The sequence below is a fragment of the Alnus glutinosa genome, chromosome 6 (assembly GCF_958979055.1).
Source record: "Alnus glutinosa chromosome 6, dhAlnGlut1.1, whole genome shotgun sequence".
Lineage (NCBI taxonomy): Eukaryota > Viridiplantae > Streptophyta > Magnoliopsida > Fagales > Betulaceae > Alnus > Alnus glutinosa.
Genome location: NC_084891.1, coordinates 8,281,812 through 8,304,906, shown reverse-complemented (window position 1 = coordinate 8,304,906; position 23,095 = coordinate 8,281,812). Strand labels below are relative to the sequence as shown.

The following is a 23,095-nucleotide window of genomic DNA, read 5'->3' as shown; positions in this document are numbered from 1 at the left end:
GCTTTAAGAAAACAATCAACTACACGGCTACCCAATACATTATTGAGTTAAATCAAAAAATAATTCTGGTAGTTTTCATTTTTATCAAAACACTCATCGAGTTAGAGGAAGTGATAAAATTGGGCTTAAACTTTTTTATTTTTTTTGATAAGTAAATTGGGCTTAAACTTTTTGATTTAATGAAATTAGTCATTCCGCCCGTTTACCATCAATTTGCCACTTGTACAAAAAACACAAGAAAAAGAAAAAGAAAAGAAAAAGGCCAGGTAACACCTATTAATCAAACATTACCGCATGTACATCTTTTTAAAAAACAAAAATCATTTGAAAGTAGTGGATAGTAAAACAAGTACAAAACTCTTAGAAAAACACTTTAAATGTTGTGATAATTCAACTATCATTGATTTGTTAAATTTACGGTAACATTAATTATCTCAAAAGTTTTATGGCATGTTTGAGTGTTCGATTTTTTGAAATCTAAATTCAACTATCATTTCCTGTGTGAATTTCAAGGCAAAATAAAGTTGAAAAAAATATTTGAATGGTTTGACTTCCTGAAACAAAATTAGAAGAAGTTAAATAAAATCTTACTTTTTGTTTTTAAAAAATTGCAAATACCAATAGAATTTGTTTTTGAAAAACAATGCCCTTAAACATCTTAAGTATTTAATTGAAATAAGATAAACTGTGAATGAAAAGTTCAAACTCAGGATCTCTGCTCTCATACCATATTAAATTACCAATTATCTCAAAAGTTTAAACCAATAAAAAACGTTGAATCAATTAATAATTTAACAACCAACATCAAACTAATTTACAAATTCACAACTTATACTATATCAGCACCAAAAAAGAAAATGACATGTATGACCCAGAAAGAGTTCTACTTATTTCTTGGTCACGGGGTCGCTATCTTTCTTGGTCATCAAAATATGATCTTAAAACTATAAATTATTGAGTTCTTTTAATTTGCCTTTCAAAACTAAAAATTATTTAGTTATCTATATAAACAAATAACGGTTTCTATACAGAAGCAGTATGAATTTTTCTTTTCTTTTTTCTTATAATAACATTTCCTTGGCCTTTACAACTTGAAACAAGAAGCTCTTCCTACACAAAGAATGATGGAAAGTCGACATTGTAAGGTATGATACTCATCTGAAAGAAGCAAGGTTCTTTTTGTTATGCAGCCAGCGAGAAGCTATAATCATCGATCACCTAAAACTGACTGACTCCAGGAGAGCATGACATCCCGAACAACAGCTGGTAAGTCTGCAAATCCCAGCATAAAATTTTGAGTAGCAATTAAACATCGAAAATTTAAAGATGAGGTTTGTTTTGCATCATGTCACAGAACCACTTGATTAATTTGTCGTTTAAGTTCAAAGTGTTTAATAAAGCTTACCTCGTACCACTTCCACAGCAACTGATGGTATGTCTATATCGCTTTCCACCAGTCTATAAACATCCACAAGCTGTAAAAGACACATTCATAATTTAGAATTCTTGTAAACCAAATATTATGACCATAAAAAATAAAGGGAAAATACACTTAGCACTCTTGAACTTTTACCTCAAATGCAATGTCTTCCAATTTTATTTTATTTTTATTTTTATTTTTTTAAAAAAAGTTACAATTGACCCTCCAACTACTTGCCCCTTTCACTTAGCCCTTTCCGTTAAAAATTTTCACGGAAAATGAAAATGACAATAGTACCATTGTATTAGATTTTAATAAATAAATAAGGCAAGGAGACCTAGCTGTGGGTCTCCAGACTCATAGTGGGCTTCCATGGGAGGAAACCTCGCCATGGGTCTCCTACAAATATATTTTTTTTTAATTTTGTTTAATTAAAGAGCATTTTGGTATTTTCACACATATCCCCGGAGGTGTAATAGACATTTCATGTGTTTGCTGTCCAAGTTAACCAAAAGCCCTAACAGCAGGGGGTTAAATAAAAGGGACTAATAGTTTGGAGGGTCAATTGCAAGCTTTTTTAGTTTGGACGATATTGCAATTGAGGTAAAAGTTCAGAGCGGATAAGTGTAATTCTCCCAAAAATAAAAGTAAGTTTCAGATCGACAGACCTCCTGGATGTGAAGCTTTGAGTCTTCAGTCAAAGCAAGAAGAAGCTGTCTACGAATTCCTTCATCAACAAGGAAAAGGCGAGCTCCATCTTTGATTGTATCTGTAAGGTCTAGTTTTCTTCCAAATTGCCAGTCTCTAGAACTTTGCCTGTATAAAAAAAGGCCCAAGTAAATAAAGGTTCTTAAAACTCCCACACAAAATAAGAAACAAAAGAAGCTAGTGACCATGACAAGATACAGACTTGTGCTTTACTTGCAATGCTGGGTTGCTGCTCATCTTGGCGACATTTTCCTTAGCAAGAACGATAAGGTTTTCAAGCCGTTTCCACTGGAAAAGACCATCTTTGAACAGAACCTAAAACAAGTAACAGACTATTATCAAAGGCTGTAACTGGAGAAACATATGTTGATGCAACTAGGACATGGCCAACTGAAATATGGAAAACATAGAGCACTACCGAAGAACCAATATATAACTACTATTCTATAGCTTGATATGAAGAGGGGAAAAAAGAAGGAAAACTCAGAAATCAATTTCTTCAGTTGTGCACAAGTTAGAAGCTTCTCCAACTTCAAACAAATTAGTTCTGAGAACGTATATGACAGCAAGGGTGAAAATTCTAAACAAAATGAATTTTCAAAAGAAGAATGGCTTTGAACTGACCTGTACGAGGCGTTCACGAAGAGCAGGATTTGGGTCTGTTAGGAGGCGCTTTGCCACATATGGATAGGCAACCTATTTGATAATTAACATTAGCAATTATATGAAAAGAGAAATCAGGATAAAACTTGGAACATTGCATCTAACGAAGTCACTGCTTCTATCGTAGCACTTAGCCACAAATATTTGTAGTGTAGTTTATGAATAAAAATCTCTACAAAACCAGAATTGGTGATATCTACAAGAAAATAAACTAGTACAATCCTCATGGGCATACATAAATATTAAGGTGTTACAGAAAAATATACTTGCAACCTGACTTGAGCCAAAGCATCAGTTGGTGACAATATTAACAAGGCAAAACAGAGCTCATCTTATCAGACTTTTTCAGGTACAATATATTCAGAAACACAAAATGAATTACAGATTAAATTAGCTTGATAAATGTAATTATCGTTTACATATCTAAAATATAGGACAAGCAAGATAATAGAAATAAACAACTTGAGTTTGACGCCACAGTTCTGTTTAAAAACAGTATGGTCAAAGATGAAGACCAAAAAAAGAAGAGGTGCGAATAAGAAACTGTTGACTAATACTCTGTTGCAATCTTTTGAAGCATACCTACTATAACAAGCTACGGCCATAACTCAATAAATATAAAGGAAAAACATTCCAACAATAGTTGATGAGCTACCTTCTTTTCCCTTTTTTCTTTTTCAGCAACAAGCTGAAAGTTGTCCTTGAGTATTAAGATTATAGTAGTGATGATTTTTTTGATAAATAATCGAAATATTATTAAAAGCATAAGAAACCCCTAAGTACACAGGAAGTATACAAGAGAAGCACCTAGCTAGTAGGAGCAAAAATAACAAGAAAAAGATTATAATAGTAATGATCATCTTATGTCCATTTCCAATAGATCATAACTTCTAAAATACGTCAGTCACAAACTCAAAAGAAGACATGATACCCAAATATAAACAAGGAAAACAAGAAGCTTTATCCTTACCTCCAGAAATTTGAAGTCTCGCTGTAGAGTGAAACAGATTCCCTCTTGAGTCAATAAGGAACGGATGACAAGTGAAAACCTCTCTGGGATACGGATGGGATAATTGTAAACCAATTGATTAAATTTACCTGCAGCAGATATGCACGTGTGCATGAAGCATGTTATCACAAAAAGTAACTAGGAAAATAAATAAAAAATTATGCAGTAAAATTATATCAGAGGTAGCTAGTAGGGGATTGAATAGTAAATTATATCAGCATGATGTTTGAATTTTTCAACAAATTCTGAATAAGTATGTGAAACATTTATATGAATAGGTATGTGAAACATTTACATACTGTGACAAATATGACATTCAAACACCGTTCATGCTACTATATCAAATCAGAAGCAGGGTGATTTATCTGAAGGGATCACTATGGCAAACATATATATATATATATATATATATATATATAGAGAGAGAGAGAGAGAGAGAGAGAGAGAGAGAGAGAGAGAAATTACCAGTAACACTTCGAAAATTAAAATCAGAGAGTCCTTTTCCAGCAGAGTTCTGCCAAATTGCTTCTAAAGCTGGGATTATGGGAGAGACGTCAGTACCAGGAGCCAGGAAGCCAAGCCTGGTGAAATCATTTGCCATCTCAACATAGTCCTCATTTACAGCATGGACAACAGCATCAATCAAGATCTGTTTATTTTGCTGAAAGATTGAAAGGCAATCGTTATGTGGGTTCAACAGAAAGCTTCTCCAAGCAAAATCAGATTGTCTTAAAGATAGTAAAAAAACATAGCAGAATCTTAATCTTTAATGGTTGTTCTAACAGATCCTTAAAGTCTACCAATTTTGTCGGGTTGGCTGTGCTGTGCTTCTACAAGGGAGCCCGGTTACCATGTTGTACATCAACACTTGGACCAATGAGAAGAGTGTATCAAAGTTTTTTGTTTGACAAAAGAGTATATGAAAAGAATCTGTAAAAAAATCTATGTCATGTTTCCATATGTTTAAAAATTATCAAAATAGACATCAGAAATCTTCTAATACTTTCAATATTTATTGTAATTGAGTCATTTGTAGGTGCAATGAGCTTGTATTATTATTAAAAGCAGCCATAAATACTACACATAAATGAAGTCAAATGCATACAGGTCAACTTATTGTCTCCGGCAAAACAAACATTACCTGACTAAGCACCGCAACATTCCCAAAGTCCACATATGCAATACGTCCATCACGCATAGCAAAAATATTTCCAGGGTGTGGATCTCCATGAAATAACCCAAATTCTAGCAATTGCCGCAAAGCAGCACTAACACCAACTGTTAAAAACCCATTCACATCAATGCCAGCTTCCTTAATAGCCTGACTTACATGGAGGAAAGATTATTAATACACAAAGTGACTTCTGTTGCTTTACAAAGTAAACAGAGATCAAAACATCATCATCTATCTTGATAGTCAAACCTGTGGATTAGTGCACCGGATGCCATCAATCCACTCCATTACAAGAACACGTGGCCCACAAAGTTGCTTGTAAACCCGAGGAATTTTGACAGTTGGATCGTCCTTGAAGTTCTCAAGAAAATCATCGATGTTACGGGCTTCCTGAATCAGAGAAAAGAAACAGCATATTACATGCAATCAAATATAAAAGTTAAAAAAAAAAAAAAAAAAAAAAATGCTGAAAGCATAGTACATAACAACTTTAATGCCAACTAGAGGAAAGTTCTGAAAAGGTACCAATGTGTAATCAAGCTCCTCCAAAAGCTTTTCGCCAAATTCATCAACTATCAGCTCTGCATTGCACCCTAGCTTCTGTAGACTGATGCCGTTCAAAAATGAAGCAAGAGTACGAAATAGAAAAAGATCCCGATAAATTATAGGCTCTATCTGGGGTCTTTGAACCTGTAATGAAACATTTATTTAGAATTATAATTAGTTAGATTACATAATTCTAAATCTCTATAGAACCACATAAGCTTACATGTAAACAACATATCCTAAATCAAAAATCAATTACTTTTGTTAGAATATTAACTAAATGGTTATATTTATAATTTCTGATGAGTTTAATCTTTTGGGACAACTAATGATTTAATATAATCTAAGAGCAATAGACCTAAGTTCAAATCTTGACTCACATTATATTTCTCATTTCAATAAATATTCCACATGTCGAGTCCTATTAAGTGAAGATTTGTTTGTGCCCACATGTGAAGAGGAGTATTAGATAGCAATTAAATGATTAAATTTACAATTTCTAATTAGCATCAATTTTTGAGACAACTGTGATTTAACAACTTCAAAGAAAACAATTCCATTCCTTTTATGCCTCCATCTTATACTATGCAAGTGGCACTGTAATCTAGTAACAAGGTAAAGAATTTGCACCAGCTACAGGAAACATGGCAACTAGGAAGCTGATGACTTCAACAGGTATGAATCACTCTAGCTCCAGCAAACAATAATATCCAATGAAGGTGAAGTTATCGATACCTTTATAAAACTAATAGTTCCCAAACCATGAATGTCCCAGAGAGAGAGAGAGAGAGAGAGAGAGAGAGGATAAACATCATACAACCTTAATAGCCACATCCTCTCCGGAGGCACGTAAAGTAGCTCGGTAAACTTGACCCAAACTCGCAGCTGCTATAGTCTGCGATGAAATTTTACTGAAAAGAGCTTCAAGTGGCTGGCCCAATTCCTCTTCTATGATGTTAAAAGCAACCTAGACCATTGTCAAGCCATACAAAAAAAAATGTTTAATCCCACAATGTAACAGGGGAAAAAAAAAAGGCTAATTACAAATAGAAGTGCTTAGCTTTAGCCAAGTATTGACAAAATGGGCTTTTACCTGATTGGGGAAAGGAGGAACATCGTCTTGAAGAATGCAAAGTTCATTCATATAATCTTCTCTAATGATATCAGGTCTATTTGCAAGAACCTGGCACATATGGACAACATTCAATCAACAGGGAACACATGAAACCAAAACACGTGTGATAATTGAGCAAAGTTCAATGCCATAATTGAGAAGTTGCTAATCAGGGTGAATAATATGAAGAAGCTGGAATAAATTTCGGCCAATTGGGTGAAACTTTATATTTTTTAACTCAAATTTCCATAAATGTCATTTTTTTTCATCATTTCATTGACTCACCAGAAATCCAAATGTACAAGTCGGTTCAAATCGAAATACTTATACTGGGAAAAAAAAGAAGAAGAAGAATACTGTTTTGGAAAACTGATTGTCAAGAACAAACGGTACACTAATGACAATTTAAGTTCAGATTCATACGGAAAAAAGAGAAAAATGGACCAATTGAAGATGTAAGTACAGTGACAAATACTTACTGTTAAATAAATGGAACACAAACAACACAAGTAAATATGTACTGGAGCAAATCAATAAAATCGCAACAAACCTGGCCTGCTTTGATAAAAGAAGGTCCCAAATCACACAGGAGAGTCCTAAGCTGGCGAGCACGAAAAGGAACAACTTCTTCATCTCTTCCAACCAAGTAATCATATACCAAGGAAGACCAGTAAAACCCCAAATTCCACACTATCTCCACACCTCGCGAAATTAGCGACAAAACAGCCCCTCTGGATTCCAATACCTTATTTCTCACCTATTACCAACAACAATAGAATAAACCCTACTGCCACTTAAAGGCAAATGCATAACAAATTGAAGATGACTTTGTTTAAGTATTTTCATATTCATACTTGACTACTCTATCCAGTTATTATTCACCAAATCATCAACAACAATAATAATAAAACCTAACAAATTGTCATATTCATATTGCAAGCCCTTATTCCTCACGCAATTATCAACGAACAAACCCCAACTTCAAAAACCAAATTAACGCCAAAAAAAAAAAAAAAAAAAAAAAGTTATTTCATTAGGTTTTTTCACATCCGAATTCCAGTAAACACCACTACTCCGAATTCGACGCAATTACGCAACAAAGTTCCACAAAATTCCATTCAAGCAACGTCATATTGTTCCTCTACCGAATCACCGCCTATAACACTAATAACATCACTATTTCACCCCAATACATAAGAAATATGGCATAACTTCATGCTGCTAAAAACTTGTTTTCACAATAAAAGAAAAATCATACTGTCCCGGGAGAGTACTTGCGAAATGGCACGCAAACGCCACGCTCGATGTCGAGCTGCTCCAAGGCACTGCTGGACTTCCCCAATTGCAACGCCCGGCCCTCGCTCTCTCTCGTAGCTGCTAAGCTCCTCCTCTCTGCGGCGCCATTAGCCAAACTACCGGCTTCCGACGCCGCCGCCGCCGTAAAATTGAGGACTGCTCTCTTCTTGCTCCTTTTCAGCGCCGTGGCATGGAAAGGAGTATGTGATGGCACATATTTGTGGTTAGCAGAGAAAGGAACTGCGTTTGCACAATTTGTACAGATCAAGTCCATTGGTCTTGAGCAGAAAGTGAAAGCCCTAGAGGGACATAGAGAGGAAGAAGGTGGTGGCGGTGGAGGGAGGAAGCGGTTAAGAGAGATCAGCAACAGCTTCGAAAAGCCGTTTTATAAACGGAAGGAATAGACCGTTTTGTGTAATGATAAATAAGAAGATTGGCAACCACATAAACTTTCGGTGATTTCAAGATAAATTTCAGACGAAGACGCAAAGGAGGATGGTTCACGATATTTCTCGCCAAACAAAAGTTGGATTGTTTAACTAATTATCCCGTTAGGGGTGATTTTTATGAGTAATTTTTTTGTAATTATCTGTCTAAATTTTTTTAAATTCTTATATATAATTTAAGAGAATATTAATCCGCAAATAAGACTGCTAGCATTCTTTTTTTTTTTTAAGGGATTATTGCACCATTAGTCTCTATGGTTGGCCTAAATTACAAATCACTCATTTTTGTATCAAAATGAATTCAGAGATCCATGTGATTGACTTAATTTACAAATCGCTCCCTGAAGTCATATTTCGTTAAAATTTTTGACAAATTCCGTTAAACGTCACGTCCACGTCACATCAACACTAATAAGATGGCTACACATCTCAATCTTAATTAAAAAAAATATAAATCAATTAAAGTTATAAATAAATAAAACTTATTTTTTAAAAATAAAATAAAATAGCAAATGGTGACTACCAACCGCCAGCCACCCCTTTGGGAGTGGCTTGACCACCCCCAACCAATGGACCTCGAGCTCTAAGAAGAAGCAGAAGCCATATCCTACTATGATCCAGCCCCAGCATGCTCCCAAGGGCACCGATCCACACTCATCATCCACACCCAATAGAGCAGCTCCATTTGCCTCCTCTACTTCTCAAACCTAGTCGCCGATCCTCTCTCTCCCACTCTCCACATCTCCTACACCCTCTCCCAGCTCTCCCCTGCCGTCTCTTAGCCCCAATTCCTCCACTCCCACCTCCTCGTCTCCCCTCTCGTCAAGGCTCTCTTCGCATTCGACGATGAGCCCATCGCACACTGGCTCACCGATCTGATCGTCAATCTCTGTGGTTTCGGTGATGCATCGTTGTGCGCTCAGTTTGTCGCCATGCTTTCGGACTGCTACATGTCTCCTACTTGACAGCCACCCCTTTGCTTTTTTCTTCTTTTTTTAAAAATATATATATATATATATATATTATTAAGATTGACATGTGTCGTTATCTTATTGCGCTTATGTGGTGTTTAATAGAATCTGTTAAAATTTTTCATGTAATTTGACTCCAGGGAGTGATTTGTTAATTAAGCCAACTACATAGATCTCTAAATTCATTTTGATACCAGAGGGAGTGATTTGTAGTTTAGGCCAACCATATAGACCAATAGTATAATTATCCATTATTTTAACCTTGTATGAGAAGGACCGAAATTTCATCTTATTTCTTAGATCAAGTTTATGTAACTCTTACGTGTCATTTGAGCAGGGGTGAAACTAGGATTTTCAATGGGACAATATTAAAAAAATAAAAAATAAGAAGGGTGAAAATTTGTTTTTAACAAAAATATTGGGGTATTTTTTATTTTAAAACTGGATAACATATTGAAAATTAATGGGCCTATCTCCCAAACCTAGAAGTTTGTAGGTTTACCCTACTGTTGAGTGTATGGGAAGTTCGTATTCTTTTAATAGAATGTATGTACTTTTCATATGCTAATTAAAACATTATGTGCATCTCACATGCTATCAGTCCTTACTTAGACCTTCTTCTTTTTCTAACAAAAGTTTATCCAATGGTTTATGGGCGTTGACACATCAGCCCAATGTGATGGAGGTGTAGTACGTGGACAAGGATCTTCTCGATTTAAAATAAAATTGATAGTATTAATTTCACGGTCAATATTTAAAGTTGATATATCTAACGTTGTTCATGATTTTATATTATTTAATTTTTTAAAAAATGTATTAACATTGACTTTAAATACACCATTAGATACATCAACTTTAAGTCACAACTATGAAATAAATGCTCCCCATTTCATTTGAAATGCAAATGATCTATTTGATCCTAAGTGGCATTACTCCTTTTCTTTTTCTTTTTTATGAGCTAAAAAAGATTTCACTTGTTGCCACAAATTCTTCACTCAATTCAGCCATCTTTGGGGTGTATTCTACTTAATAGATACGTATATAATATCCTTCAACATTCCATACTTCCCGATCTTTACTGACTGAACCAGCTATTGGCCAAGCCACATATAAAAATTTTGAAAAACAATTGAGACTCTAATAAGTGATATCAAATGATTAAGAATAATGCTATATACACACCACTATTTTACTATAATGATGTACCATCGTTAATTTATTAATGATTTTTCTTTTTAATAAGAACTCTATATTGGGCACGAACAGTAGAACAAGGGAGCTAAGAAAATATAAAATATATGAATAGCAAAAGTTTAACAGAGCTACGCCGATATAAGGTTATTTAAAGTTGGATTGACAATGCCACGTCAGCATAGTGATTTAATGGTAAAATAATAGTGTAGTATATAATATTACTTGTATCAAACACGTGCAGATCTTCACTGTAGTGAAACAATAGTGTAATATATAACATTACTCGTATCAAATACATGTACGGATCTTTACTGTAGCTTCTTTTGAGAAATTTGGTTTATGTGTAATGTGTAATGTGTGTGTGTGTCTATATATATATATATAGCTTTCAATTATTTATTTTTTTATTTTTTTAAAAAATTAAATTAAATTGAGTAACGCCAATTACCCATATGTGGACCTTAAGCTTAGGAGAAATGTTATTTTGCATTTTCTAGCATACTCCACTGACGTATTATGCTCAATTCACTCGTAAATCAATCTTACTTTAAAAAGAAAAGAAAAGAAAAAATCATTGTGAAATGAGCATTTCACATCAACTGAGTATACTGAAAAAAAAAAAAAAATGCAAAATAGCATTTCCTAAGATCTTGTTTGGCAAACATTTTCATTTTTTTTTCCCTAAAAATGTAAACTTCAAAACATTCAACTTTTTATATCACATCAATCACTTTTAACAATTTTATTTATTTATTTTATTTATTTATTTTTTTTTTTTTTCACTTTTTATATGACATCAATAACCTTTTAAAAGCATTATATCACTTTTCTTTACAAGAATTCAAAGTTATTTTTACTTTATATCACATCAATCATTTATTATTACTAATAATAATAATAATAATAAAAATCCACCTCAAAAACCTTTATCAAATATACTTCTACGTAACAAATAGCTTCAAACCTCTTTTTTCTTCTAAATATTGCCGGTTATCAATTTGTGGACCTTAAGCTAATTCTATGAAGAGAATTTCTTTAATTGGATTTGTGAGAGAGTTATGTATTAGTGAGGGTAATGTTGTACATTTAACAAATAATATGTTGTCATGGTGTTATCTTTATACCCAAAATGTTATCTTTAATTTTTTTTTTTTTTTTTTTTTAGTTTTCTTTTCTTTTCTTTTCCATTGTGAAGATTATGTTGAGGTTCAAGAAATAATCTCCTCCATAGTGCATTGAAGGTTGGCCATGTTAATCTGGTATATATACCATTATATATAGCATAGAATGAGATTTATTATATATCTAAATGGAAGAGGCCAACCAATCATTGTTTATATAAGGACACATTTATATGAATAGGCCTTAGAGAATGATTAGTAAATAATATTTAAGTTCAAAATATATGTAGTCTTGTCTCGTGGATAAGTATTATCCTCTTGATTTTTTTGAGTATGAGAAAAATAATTTGAAATTTTAGTTAAAGCATTTTGACCTTGACGTGCTTAATAATTCAAGATTACAAACTTTGTCTTCAATTGCGAAATTATGTCAATAATTGATAAAAACGAAAAATCAAATGCATATCATCTTATTGATAGATTGATTCGTTTTGTTTTGGCTCTTTTAGTGTCTACATCGACTACTGAATGAGTTTTTTTTTTTTTTTTTTTCAATTATGAAAGTCATTAAAACAACAATTCACAATAAAATAGAGAATGAGTTTATTACGAATAATTTAGTTGTCTAGCTCAGTATCCTTATCTTAAAACGGCGTATAATTTGATAACATTTTGTGAAGTTATTCGTTATTTCTATTTGTACTAGTGCCTACATGTTACCTTCCTTAAATATCAATCTTGACACATTTATGAAGATCGATAGATATACTTTTTGTAATATATATATTGTGTTATAAAATACTTCATTTCTATTTTTTTTTTTATAAAAAAAAAATACTTCATTTCTATCGTAGATTGTGTTGATCATATTTTCGTATATAATATAAACATAATATATAAAGAGAACAAAAGAAATTATCTTGTCATTATATTTTTTAGTTTGGTCCCTACAAAAAATGAGTTATTTGCTCTGTCATTGGGCCTAGCCTCACCAAACACCACCTGGCTCAACTTTGTTGGCCACAACTAGCCCAACCCACCCCTTGGCACTACCCGTGTAGCATCCCGCGTGAGAAAAATACAAAAAAAGAATAAAAAAGAAAAGAAAAGAGAGACAAAAAAATACATAATATAATGAAAATATAGAGAAATCATCGGGTAAATAGATAGAATGTTATGGGCTCCTAGGTGCTTGATCGATAAGGTATTTAATTTGGATGATAATTTTTAAATAATTCAAAACCATGTTAGTTCGATCAAATGAAAAGGAATTTCCAAGTGACTAGTATTTGACGTGAGTATGAAGCATGCACGTTTAATATATAAAATAAGTGTGCCATAAAAGAGTGACAATAAGTATTTGTGTGAGCTTAACTCACCTTGATCGTAATCTTCCTTGTAATCACCGACTCCAAATCCTGCGAAAGATTCCATCATTAGTCTCACACCTAATGGTACGTTTGAGATTGCGATTTCGTAGAGAAAAAGTGTGATTTTAAACCAGATCGCAGAAAATGAATTGTTTGAAAACTGCGTTTTTAAAAAATTGCAATTTGAAAACGCAGAAAAGTGCTTATTCAAATCGCAGGCAATGTGATGCTTTTTTGAAAACGCAGTATTTTAAAAGGCTAACCTGTGATTTTGCCAAACACTTAATTGCGTTTTTAAAAATCATTTTTTTAAATCGCATATTTTTAAATATTTATTTTTAAATAGCAATTTTTGAAATCGCAAACCCAAACAAACTCTAAGCTAATAGGCCTAATACCTACACCCTTTAGACTTTCTGCTGGGGGGCAAACAATTGTCGGTAATGATCGTTTGTTACTTGACCAATCGATCAGTAATCGGCTGATTAATCGCCTGGGCAAAACCTATAAATTAAAAAAGGTCATAACTTTAACATTTCTAACACTATAAACGGTCATACTTTTACCCATACCAACTCTTTTCAAGTGGCTTTTGCTTCTCTCTTGTTTATTTTTATTTTTTTATTTTTCGTAATTTATTATATTTTGCAAAATTACATATTGAATTAATAAAATAAAAAATTTAGAATTTTTGTAATCTTTAATATGGAATTTTGCTAAAGAATGGTTAAGTGGACAACAAAAAATTGGTTGCAAAAAAAAAAAAGAAAAAAAAAAGAAAAGAAAAAGAGAAAAGAACAAAACAAAACAAGCCACACTCCACCATCGTTATCACATATAACCTCCCAACAGGCGGGAAAGTTAAAGCATTATTGGCGGGAAACCGCAATAAAACTCCCCCAAATTCATACTATTAACTCTCATAGATCGGCTTCTCTCTAATTTCGACCTCTCTCTCTCTCTCTCTCTCTAGGGTTTGAAAGATGTTCTCAAGCACTCAGTTCGACGCCAACTCCGCCTTCGCCGGTGGCGGATTTACGTTCTCTCAGCAATCACAGCCCTCCGATTCAGATCCCTCTACGGCGAAAGTAATCTCTCTCTCTCTCTCTCTCTCTCTCTCTCTCTCTCTTCATTTTACGTTTGGCTGCCCAGAAAATTCAGGAAAATTATAGAATAAAGTATGGAAAAGGAAATGAGAGGGTCTCTCGTTGTCATTAAATCTTTATTACAAAACGAAATAAATTTAAACAGAAAAAAATTATACTCAATTGAGCTGAATACAACTTTCATTTTCGGGAAATGAAAATAACAAAATAAGAAAAGTGTTCTCATTTTCGTTCTTCTGTATTCTCTCACTGCTAATTTGCGACGTGTTAGGGCTTTTTGTTTTCTTTCGGTTTGTACCGCTGGTTTAGTGTTTTGATTGCTGAGAATACGTGATAAAAATAAATGATCTCTCATTTTTTACATTTCATGTTTTATCCATAGAAATGTTTGATTTTCAGGAAACTCAAGCGTCATGACGCATTAGTCTACAAAATTTCCTTTTCTTGGCAGTCAAACAGGGTTTATGTTTTGCTCTATCTCATGGTGTGTTTCTTTGCCCTTTGTTTTTTTTTGGGGGGGGCTGGTTGGGGTTTGTTTGTGGTTGCAGAGTCGTGAAACTCAGGGTTTGGTTCCAGTGACAGTGAAGCAAATAAGCGAGGCTTCTCAGTCTGGTGATGAAAAATCAACTTTTGTGATCAACGGCGTGGATGTGGCCAATGTACTGTTCACTTATTGCTTTCGATGCCTTTCTTTCGATCGAAGATATTTCGGTGCTCTATTTACCAGAAAAATGTATGAAGTGAAAAAAGAAAAGAAAAAGAAACGTAAAATGTTTGATTACAGATTTATTCATCTTTTATGGGACACTGGGCCAAGTTTTGAGTCAACCTTTTATTTTTTTGTCAATCAAAACTAGACAAACCGTTGATTTGATTTTGCAAAATGTTGTTTTGCAAGACTAATTAATTTTAGTCTGTTTGTATCTTTCTTAAAGTTAACTTCCTTAGGTTTTATAAACGAAATACAAATCCAGATAAGTGAACAAATTCTTCTATTTTCTTTTCTCGGTATTATTTTCTGACAAAATAGAGCTTTTATTATATGTCGTCATTTCTATGGAAATTCTTAATGTCCTGTTGGTTTAGGTGACACTGGTTGGGATGGTGTTTGATAAAGCTGGAAGGAATACTGATGTTGGTTTCAACCTAGACGATGGAACAGGACGAATTGGATGTAGAAGATGGTAATCTATGCATTTTGGTGTGAATACATGAAATATTATTATGTTCTATAGTCATAATTTGTAAAGTTTGCTTTTTGGCTTCTTAGATTTTACATCAATGCAGTTTTGACTGCAGAAACTAGAGGAGCACTTTGGAATATAAACCAAAAGATACTTTTATTACCTTATATTTTCTTTCTTTAGTTGACACTATTCTTCATTCCAAGTCCACTCTAAATTGTGAAAAACCAGTCTTAATCTATGTTCAATTTTTAATAGGATGAATGAGAATTTTGACACAATAGAAATGGAGAAAATACTGTAAGTTTTCGGTCTTATTGTGGTTGTTGTAATGAGGCACCATAATGGCAAGGAGTTTTGATGATTTTCTATGATTTATCATGCAACAGAGATGGAATGTATGTTCGTGTTAATGGACACTTGAAGAGCTTTAAAGGTGTCAAGCAGTTAGTTGCCTTCTCTGTCAGGTATTGTTATAAATTTTTTTTCGTATCTGATCAATTAGGCCATGTGTGAAAGGATGATTATTCTCAAATGTTTGCTGTATATCTTGTTCTTGTTCTGTCTGGTAATGTGCTGCATAATCTTCGTCCCTTGGATCTAGTGACAAGTTATACCAGTTTGAGTTGGTTGATCCATTTAATCAAAAGCTATACATGCATTATCTACCGCTTGTATCTTTATATGTACTTACCAAAAAAAAAATGCGTGTTTAAAGGGGAACAAGGAAAAAAACTGTTTGTATTCTATCTATATTACAAACCTTTGCAGAAACTGTTGTTATAGACTTGAAAAATGAAATATTCATTCTTTTTCTTTTGGTCAGTGTGGGAAGTGGCGTCAGTAGAGAAGCAAGCATAAAGACTAGAAGTTTGGGAATTTGAGATGTAGCAATTGTAGCTCAAAGTTAGTTTAGGGAACCTTTAGGGAAGCTGTTGGAGGTTATTTTTTTGGGAGTTTTCGCTACATTTAGGGAAGAGAAGGGGGTTTAAGGAAGCTACTAGGAGTGTTTTTAGTGTTGAGATCAATCTCAAGCATTTGTCTCACATTGCCAAGGAAGGAGTAAGGATGTTTTTTTTAGTAAGTACCTAAGTTACCTTTAGAGTTAGCTTATTGCTTTTGAGGGTCTTCATGGCTTGGGGGTCTTCATAGGCATATTTTTTAGAAAAACATGACAGGTGATATCACATGTAATTCAAGATAACTTAGGTAAAAATCTATTTACCGAACTGGGACTAAAAAGCTAGAGATATAGGCCTTCCCCACTCATCGATGAATCACAGAAATTAGAGCTATCTACCGACCATGTAGGTTTAGACAAGACCATTGCTTGAATTACATGTGATATTTTGTCATGACTACACATGGCTAGAAGGCCTTCATAGGCTTATGTTTTCTATTCATGTTTATAAATCCAATTGCTGACATAAATTTAGAGGGGATTATTTCAAAAACTTCTTGTGGCTAATGATGATAGCCTTGTGTTATTAAAAGTTTAAGTTTCTTTTAAAAGAAGTTCAATAGTCTTTGGGATCAGATATATTTTTTCCTCAAATGAAATTTTGAAATATTGATTTCCTCATAGATTTCATAGAAATCCAAAATTTTGATCTTCCCGGAGAAGTTAAACTGTCAATTCTTTAATGGATTTGAGGAATTTCACTTTATTCTTTGAATTTTAATGACAGTTGTTTAGCTTGATTTCTTTTTTAATTTTTGGTTAAGCTTTTGAAGGACACGTTTGGTGCTTTCTACTATGAACTTTCTTTTTTCTCATATAGACGAGAACATGGTTTTTGTAATTTGACTAACATATGATTCACAACTTGATGAGATTAGTTGAGATGAATCTAAGTTTGAAAAATTGATCAGCTCCAACGTAATATACTTCTCTCTAGTATGTGCAATTTTTTTTTTTTTGGAAGTAGATAGATTAACCATCTCACGAATTTTGTTGTCTTTCAGGCCTGTGACAAACTTTGATGAGGTTGCCTTCCATTTTATCGATTGCATACATAACCACTTGCAATCTAAATCACAGGTACTGGTAGTTGTGCTCTAATTGATGCCACTTGTGGTTGTATGCATCATGCACTTGCTCATACATTATTCTTTATTGGTGATTCAGTTGTTTCACTATCCATAAAAAGGTGATAGGAATAGTTACTTCACTCTATCTCCTTAATTTTATAGAATGTGTGATTTTGAGTCTTAACCTGAAATAGACTCAATAAAATTAGTATTTTTTTTTTGGCAAAGAAGAGGAACATGAGAGGTTGCTGTCCTAACTTCACAATGCTCTCTATTAGGCTACCAGCTGGAGGATCTTTAAGAAGGCTTGTTCATGAGTATTTTGTCCGATTAAGTCAAATCATGTTCATAACAATAGCTCTAAACAAGAGAAAAGAGTGAGTTTCATCGGGACTAATTTTTAAAGATGGAGTAGGGTTAAGAATTATCCTGCTCTAATTTAAGATTGGGTTAGCAGTGAAATGCTGAATATTTGAGGCCAATAGTATTCACATTACAGGACCTGGGAGAAGTGATAGTTTGGGAAGGGGTGCTCATGAGTTTCAATTTTAAAATTGCAAAGGGGACAAGTGATCACATCCTTATCCGAGAAGGGAATGAAGCTGGCTAACTTGGATATGACAGGATGAATTTTCCATGAGATTTTTCACATAAATAGCTTCAGTTTGTCTTGGATTTTGGCTATCTAGAAGGCTTTCCAATAATTGTTCTCCAAGGGGCTATAGGAAGCAAATAAATTTTGTTAATCTAACTTGTAGGCAAATTTAACTGTAAAGGTATTTTTTTCTTCTTCGGAAAAATTAGAGTGTCTTTAGAAAAGTGAATGTTGAGGATGCTTTTGGTTGATTCTCTATTGAAATGTTGCCTGATTTTTTCTTCGTCCCACTGTCTTGGATTAGATTTTATTAAGTCTACTACCTGAAAAGATTGAAAAACAAGTATAGAAAACAGTTTATTGCTTGATGACATTAACATTGTACATAGGTCCTTATATACAAAGGTCTTGCCTGATAAACAAGGAAAGTAAATAACTTGATTACAGAGAAAATTTGATTGGCAGTAGTGTCTTCTATACAAGTTGAGTACATATTTCCTTAAGAATCAAATTCGTGATGGTCACGGCTTTCTGCTGCTGGACTTTTCTTTAGCTGCATATGGAGGAGTTATGACAGCCTTTGATTTTCCTTTTCTGCATGGGAGCAGCAGCTGCGCAATCTTGAGCTGTGATCGTGGGCTGTGATCTGCATGCACATCATGAGCTTGTGTTTCCTTTTTGGCTTGTGAAACAGCTAGGCAATCACAGATTGATACATCATAATCTGTGATTCCATGATTGTTGGGATGCGGCTGGGTTACCATGTTGGCTTGCACACACGTGGCTGTGTCTCCTGGCTTGGACTCTCCTTCACTGCCACGTTGAGGTATTGTGGCAGCATCTCCTGGCTTGGCTTGTGACTCAGTAATGCTGAGTTGTCTAGGAGTAGAGTCTACACTAACACTACCCAGTGGATGGTCTTTTAGGTTGTCTTCTTTCTTGGGTCTAGGTTTGAGATCTTTGGGATCCAAGAGTCATCTCAAAAATTAACAGATATACCATTACTAATCATGTATTAACAACTTTTTGCCAAAAGATTCTTGGTCTTTTGATTGCCCATTCAAATCCATGATGCACTTCTAGTCAGTTGGGTTTTTATAAAATGGGCGTTCTTGTAGTCTTTTCCTTCTACCGCTTAGATGCATATGTGATTTTTGGTTTGTTGGCTTTTCCATGCCAATTTTTCAATTTGTGCCTTGTTGATATTGTATCACTCGAGAAAGTTAGTCCTATATTAGGAAGATGAATTGCTCACATTAAGTGGGTAGATTATAAATGTATTCATAGGTGCTAAGTCCATATTATATGAAATTGAGTTTTATAAGTAATTCTAGGGAGCTCCAATTACTTGACTAGTTTTTTTTAGTTACTTGACTAGTTTTTTTAGTTATAAATGGTATTAAAATAGCCTAGTAACAGCATGTGGCGCTAAAGCATTGCATGAAATTGCCTTTGACGAGGATGTTAGAGATTTGAATGTGGGAGATTGTATCATCCTAGAAAGTTAGTCCTACAGTGAGAATATGAATTACTCACATTGAGTGGATGGATTATAAAGGTGTTAATGAGTGTTAAGTCTCACATTTGTTCCTTTGAGGATGGGCGTTAAAAGTGATTATAGAGAGCTCCAATTGCAACTTGACTAATCTTTTTGGAGTGATAACATAAATGTGGCTAACATTTTTCCTGAGTCGTTAAAGGTATTGTGCGTTCTTTTGATTGGAAGGCTGCTTGTTTCCTTTAGAGTATGGATAGAATGCTAGGCTTTTAGGGTATAATTTGCTCTTATCTTTGCTGAATTCTCTCCAAAAGTTCTCATCATAGCATTTGAGGAGCTATGAAGAGATTTGAAGTAGTTAAGTGGACATTTGATAAATGGGAAGAACGGTTGCAATTGATTTGATTAGAGTTCGCTTGGTTTGGGGTTGGACTTTGGCGTTCCATCCAACTATTTTTTTTTTTTTTTTTGTGGACCTTCTCCTTGAATATACACGCAAAATTTAAATAGAGCTCTGTTGTTTAGAGTCTAACCGTTAGTTCAAAAGCTCTAGGATTGTTGGATACGGATTTGGTTAGTTCATGTGAATGCTCTTAACCCCTATGATCATAACATTTTACTACATTTCTGAATTCGATGTTCACCACGGCCCTCTCTATTGGCCTGACTTGATGATAGCTCTCTTTGTTGGAGGCTTTATTCACCTATCAGTATTCAATGACTTAATACTATGCCCATACATAATATCAAGATATTTTAATCTAGCCTATACATCGCTTGAACCCGTGACGTAATGCCTGCTTTGATACCAATTGTTAAGGGTCAAACCATTCATCCAGAAGCCCTAGACATTATTGGATATTGATTTGGTTAAACCCTTAGCCCTTACAATCATAACATTTTACTTGGAATTTGGGTATTTGTACGGTAATTATTTGAAGTGGCTTCAACTTGGGGCACACCAAAATTGAGGGAGTGATTAGTGTAATACTATAGATATTCATTCATTCTCTTAAAGATATATGTATGATGTATATATGTTGTGTTTCTTTATTTATTGTCTATATTGTGTTTTGGCTGAAGTTGCAAGGAGTTTCCCCGACCCAGCCTCGATCAGGGGATATATCCTTGAGCATTCCTGTGAAGAATGAATCAAGTGAATCAAGTGGATATCAGACAGCCCCATCTAGTCAAGTATGATATGACTTGCAGATCTTTTTTAATGTTTTTTTTTTTTTTTTTTTCCATGTGTATTGTTTGTAATAAGATTTTAATTTTCTATTCTGTAGTTATCTGGGCAATTTAGCAGTGATGGGCTCAAGAGCTGTGATCAATTGGTCCTTGACTATCTGCAGCAGCCTTCAAGCATGTGAGTGATCAAAATATGCAGCTTTTCTTCTATCCTATTTTTCTCTGCTTCTGTTGCCTGATTTTACATAAGATGGCTTAGTGCAGTACCATATCTCTTCCAGGCAAAGTGGTTTCGCCTATTCGAAATATATACTTGTTTGCTATGGGTTTTTATGATTTATCTCGCTTTGCATTATAACGTTAGTATATTAGCTCCTTTTTTCTTTTCTTTTCTTTTTTTTTTGGTAAAAAGATTTTCTCCCTGCAGCTAGCACTATATATATATATATATATATATATATATATATTTTTAATGAGTAATGCTATACACCAACCCCACATCTCTCTCCCATCTTCCTAAAGTCTATGTGGCATGATTTTAACCTCTTGTTCTACTAGAATCACTTTTGTACTCGTGTAACTTTTATGTTTACCTATAATGTTTGATTCTCATTATTCTCCTTTGAGTAATTATGCTTCACATTCATTTATCATATATGATGTATTTTAAGTGGTTAACATAAAAAGTCACTTAAAACACGTTACGGGAACCGGTGTGAAAGGAATGTAATAAATATGTTACTTTTTCTTGGTTATACCTTATTGCCAATTATGCTTGAAGTTTTTTGCTGTTGAATGCAGTGGACAGGAAAAGGGGATACACAGGGATGAACTTTCACGGCAGCTAAAACTTCCTGTGGATAAGATTATGTAATCTCTCTCCCCCTCTTACATTCAGTATGTGTCACTTATTGGATGAATATATATGTAACACAAATATATATATATATATATATATATATATATATATATATATATATATATATATATATATATATATATATATATATATATATCTATATTTCTGTTGTTTTCTATTCCAGGGAATCAATTAGGGCTCTTGAGGAGGAGGGTTTGATATACTCCACTATTGATGAGTTTCACTACAAGTCAACTGCATGTGGTTGATATTCTTGAGGTTTGAACTTGCGCTAGGGTTGGGTGTGAACGCCGTTGCTGTTTTATTTTTCTAGTCTTGTCTGGTCTGGAGTGTGTACATATCTAATTAATTAGATGCTTTTATTGGGTGTTCTTTCCAATGATCATCCCATTCTCGGTTCTGACACCCATTGCAAATTCAAACTTCTCTTACTGGTAGTCTTATTTAATTTTTTTTGGGGTTGGCAGCATTTTTCGTAATTAAATGGGTCTTGTGTCAATATTAACTCTTAACGGGTTGAACCGTGAGTCCATTTAACACGAATTGTTAGCCTAGTTCAACCTCAATTTCAGGTACTCGTTCAGTGTTTCGTAAACGTATTTAAATTTATTAACTTTAAAAAAAACAATTAATTAAGAAACAAATGAAAAATAGTCTAGTGGACTGCTCTAAAACAGGCAAAACTGTTAACCAACGAGAAATGCTATCGACCCTAAATTTTTTTCTCAAAATTCTTTTTTTCAAATTAATGGTCTGGTCAGTTCATGAAATATCTAGGTTTATTACTTTTTTTCTTTTCTTAAACTAATGTGGTTCCAGATCATTTGGAAAAAAGTTTTGGGGTTTAGCATTTCTTTTTAATTAAATGGGTCAAATTTTTTTAATTTTGACACGATCTATTTAAATAAATGGGTAATACAACATGATTCACATAACTCATTATGTTGGGTTGATTCAACATGATCTAATCCAAACAGGTCGTGTTGGGTTAATTCAAACGAAACAAGATCTATTTCATGGTTATGATTTAAAGTTGGCGTATTTAAAAGTATATAATGTACATGATATCACTTTTTTTTTTTTTAAAAAAAAAAAAAAAAAAAGATGTCTCAACATTGACATCATATACATAATTAGATATACCAACTTTAAATTATAACCAACTGATACTATCCATTTAATTTGAACCGTAGAAGATCATTGTCCGATCAAAATACGTTTCTTTTCGACTTGTATATGAATTTAAATGCTGCAGAGACAAATTAAACTAACAATCTGCGTTCCAACATGCACTATTCTCTCTCAATATACAATGCTTAAACACTACTTGACTGCTAGATCATTAGCAATTGATAAAGTTTAATGATTACATACTACAAACTTGGATTGCTCAGGCGAACCGATTAATAATTGGCCTGCACCATTAACTATCCTACCACTTTTTAACCGACATCGCTAATCGGCCAACTGCACGGGTATGCATCTACCTTTCCCAATTAATTGCTCATAACAAGTGGTTAGTTGTAGTAGGGTAAGTGGAGACAATGAGATATATAAAACAAAAATCTATTAAGAAAA

General features: G+C 33.7%; 2 protein-coding genes across 3 annotated transcripts; one reads left to right on the top strand and one right to left on the bottom strand.

Annotated features, from left to right (window-relative positions):
* Positions 1 to 755: 755 nt before the first annotated feature.
* On the bottom strand, positions 756 to 8,400 carry LOC133871919 (protein ACTIVITY OF BC1 COMPLEX KINASE 1, chloroplastic). Of its 2 annotated transcripts, none has more exons than XM_062309383.1 (14): positions 7,893 to 8,400; positions 7,185 to 7,391; positions 6,614 to 6,703; positions 6,341 to 6,487; positions 5,500 to 5,664; positions 5,224 to 5,364; positions 4,942 to 5,121; positions 4,266 to 4,461; positions 3,762 to 3,889; positions 2,753 to 2,824; positions 2,331 to 2,443; positions 2,089 to 2,236; positions 1,406 to 1,475; positions 756 to 1,272 (listed from the first exon to the last, which is right to left on the bottom strand). In XM_062309383.1, the coding sequence occupies exons 1-14, from the start codon at positions 8,202 to 8,204 to the stop codon at positions 1,208 to 1,210; spliced, it is 2,034 nt and encodes a 677-aa protein (XP_062165367.1). In that variant the 5' UTR covers positions 8,205 to 8,400; the 3' UTR covers positions 756 to 1,207. The 2 variants fall into 2 exon arrangements, with proteins under 2 accessions (XP_062165367.1, XP_062165368.1); XM_062309384.1 differs by having other exon boundaries at positions 7,909 to 8,046.
* A 5,519-nt stretch (positions 8,401 to 13,919) lies between these two features.
* Positions 13,920 to 21,917, top strand: LOC133871267 (replication protein A 32 kDa subunit A-like). The gene is made up of 10 exons (XM_062308675.1): positions 13,920 to 14,120; positions 14,687 to 14,797; positions 15,225 to 15,322; positions 15,581 to 15,622; positions 15,712 to 15,789; positions 17,288 to 17,363; positions 20,530 to 20,640; positions 20,736 to 20,815; positions 21,439 to 21,507; positions 21,681 to 21,917. The coding sequence occupies exons 1-10, from the start codon at positions 14,016 to 14,018 to the stop codon at positions 21,763 to 21,765; spliced, it is 855 nt and encodes a 284-aa protein (XP_062164659.1). The 5' UTR covers positions 13,920 to 14,015; the 3' UTR covers positions 21,766 to 21,917.
* Positions 21,918 to 23,095: the final 1,178 nt, after the last annotated feature.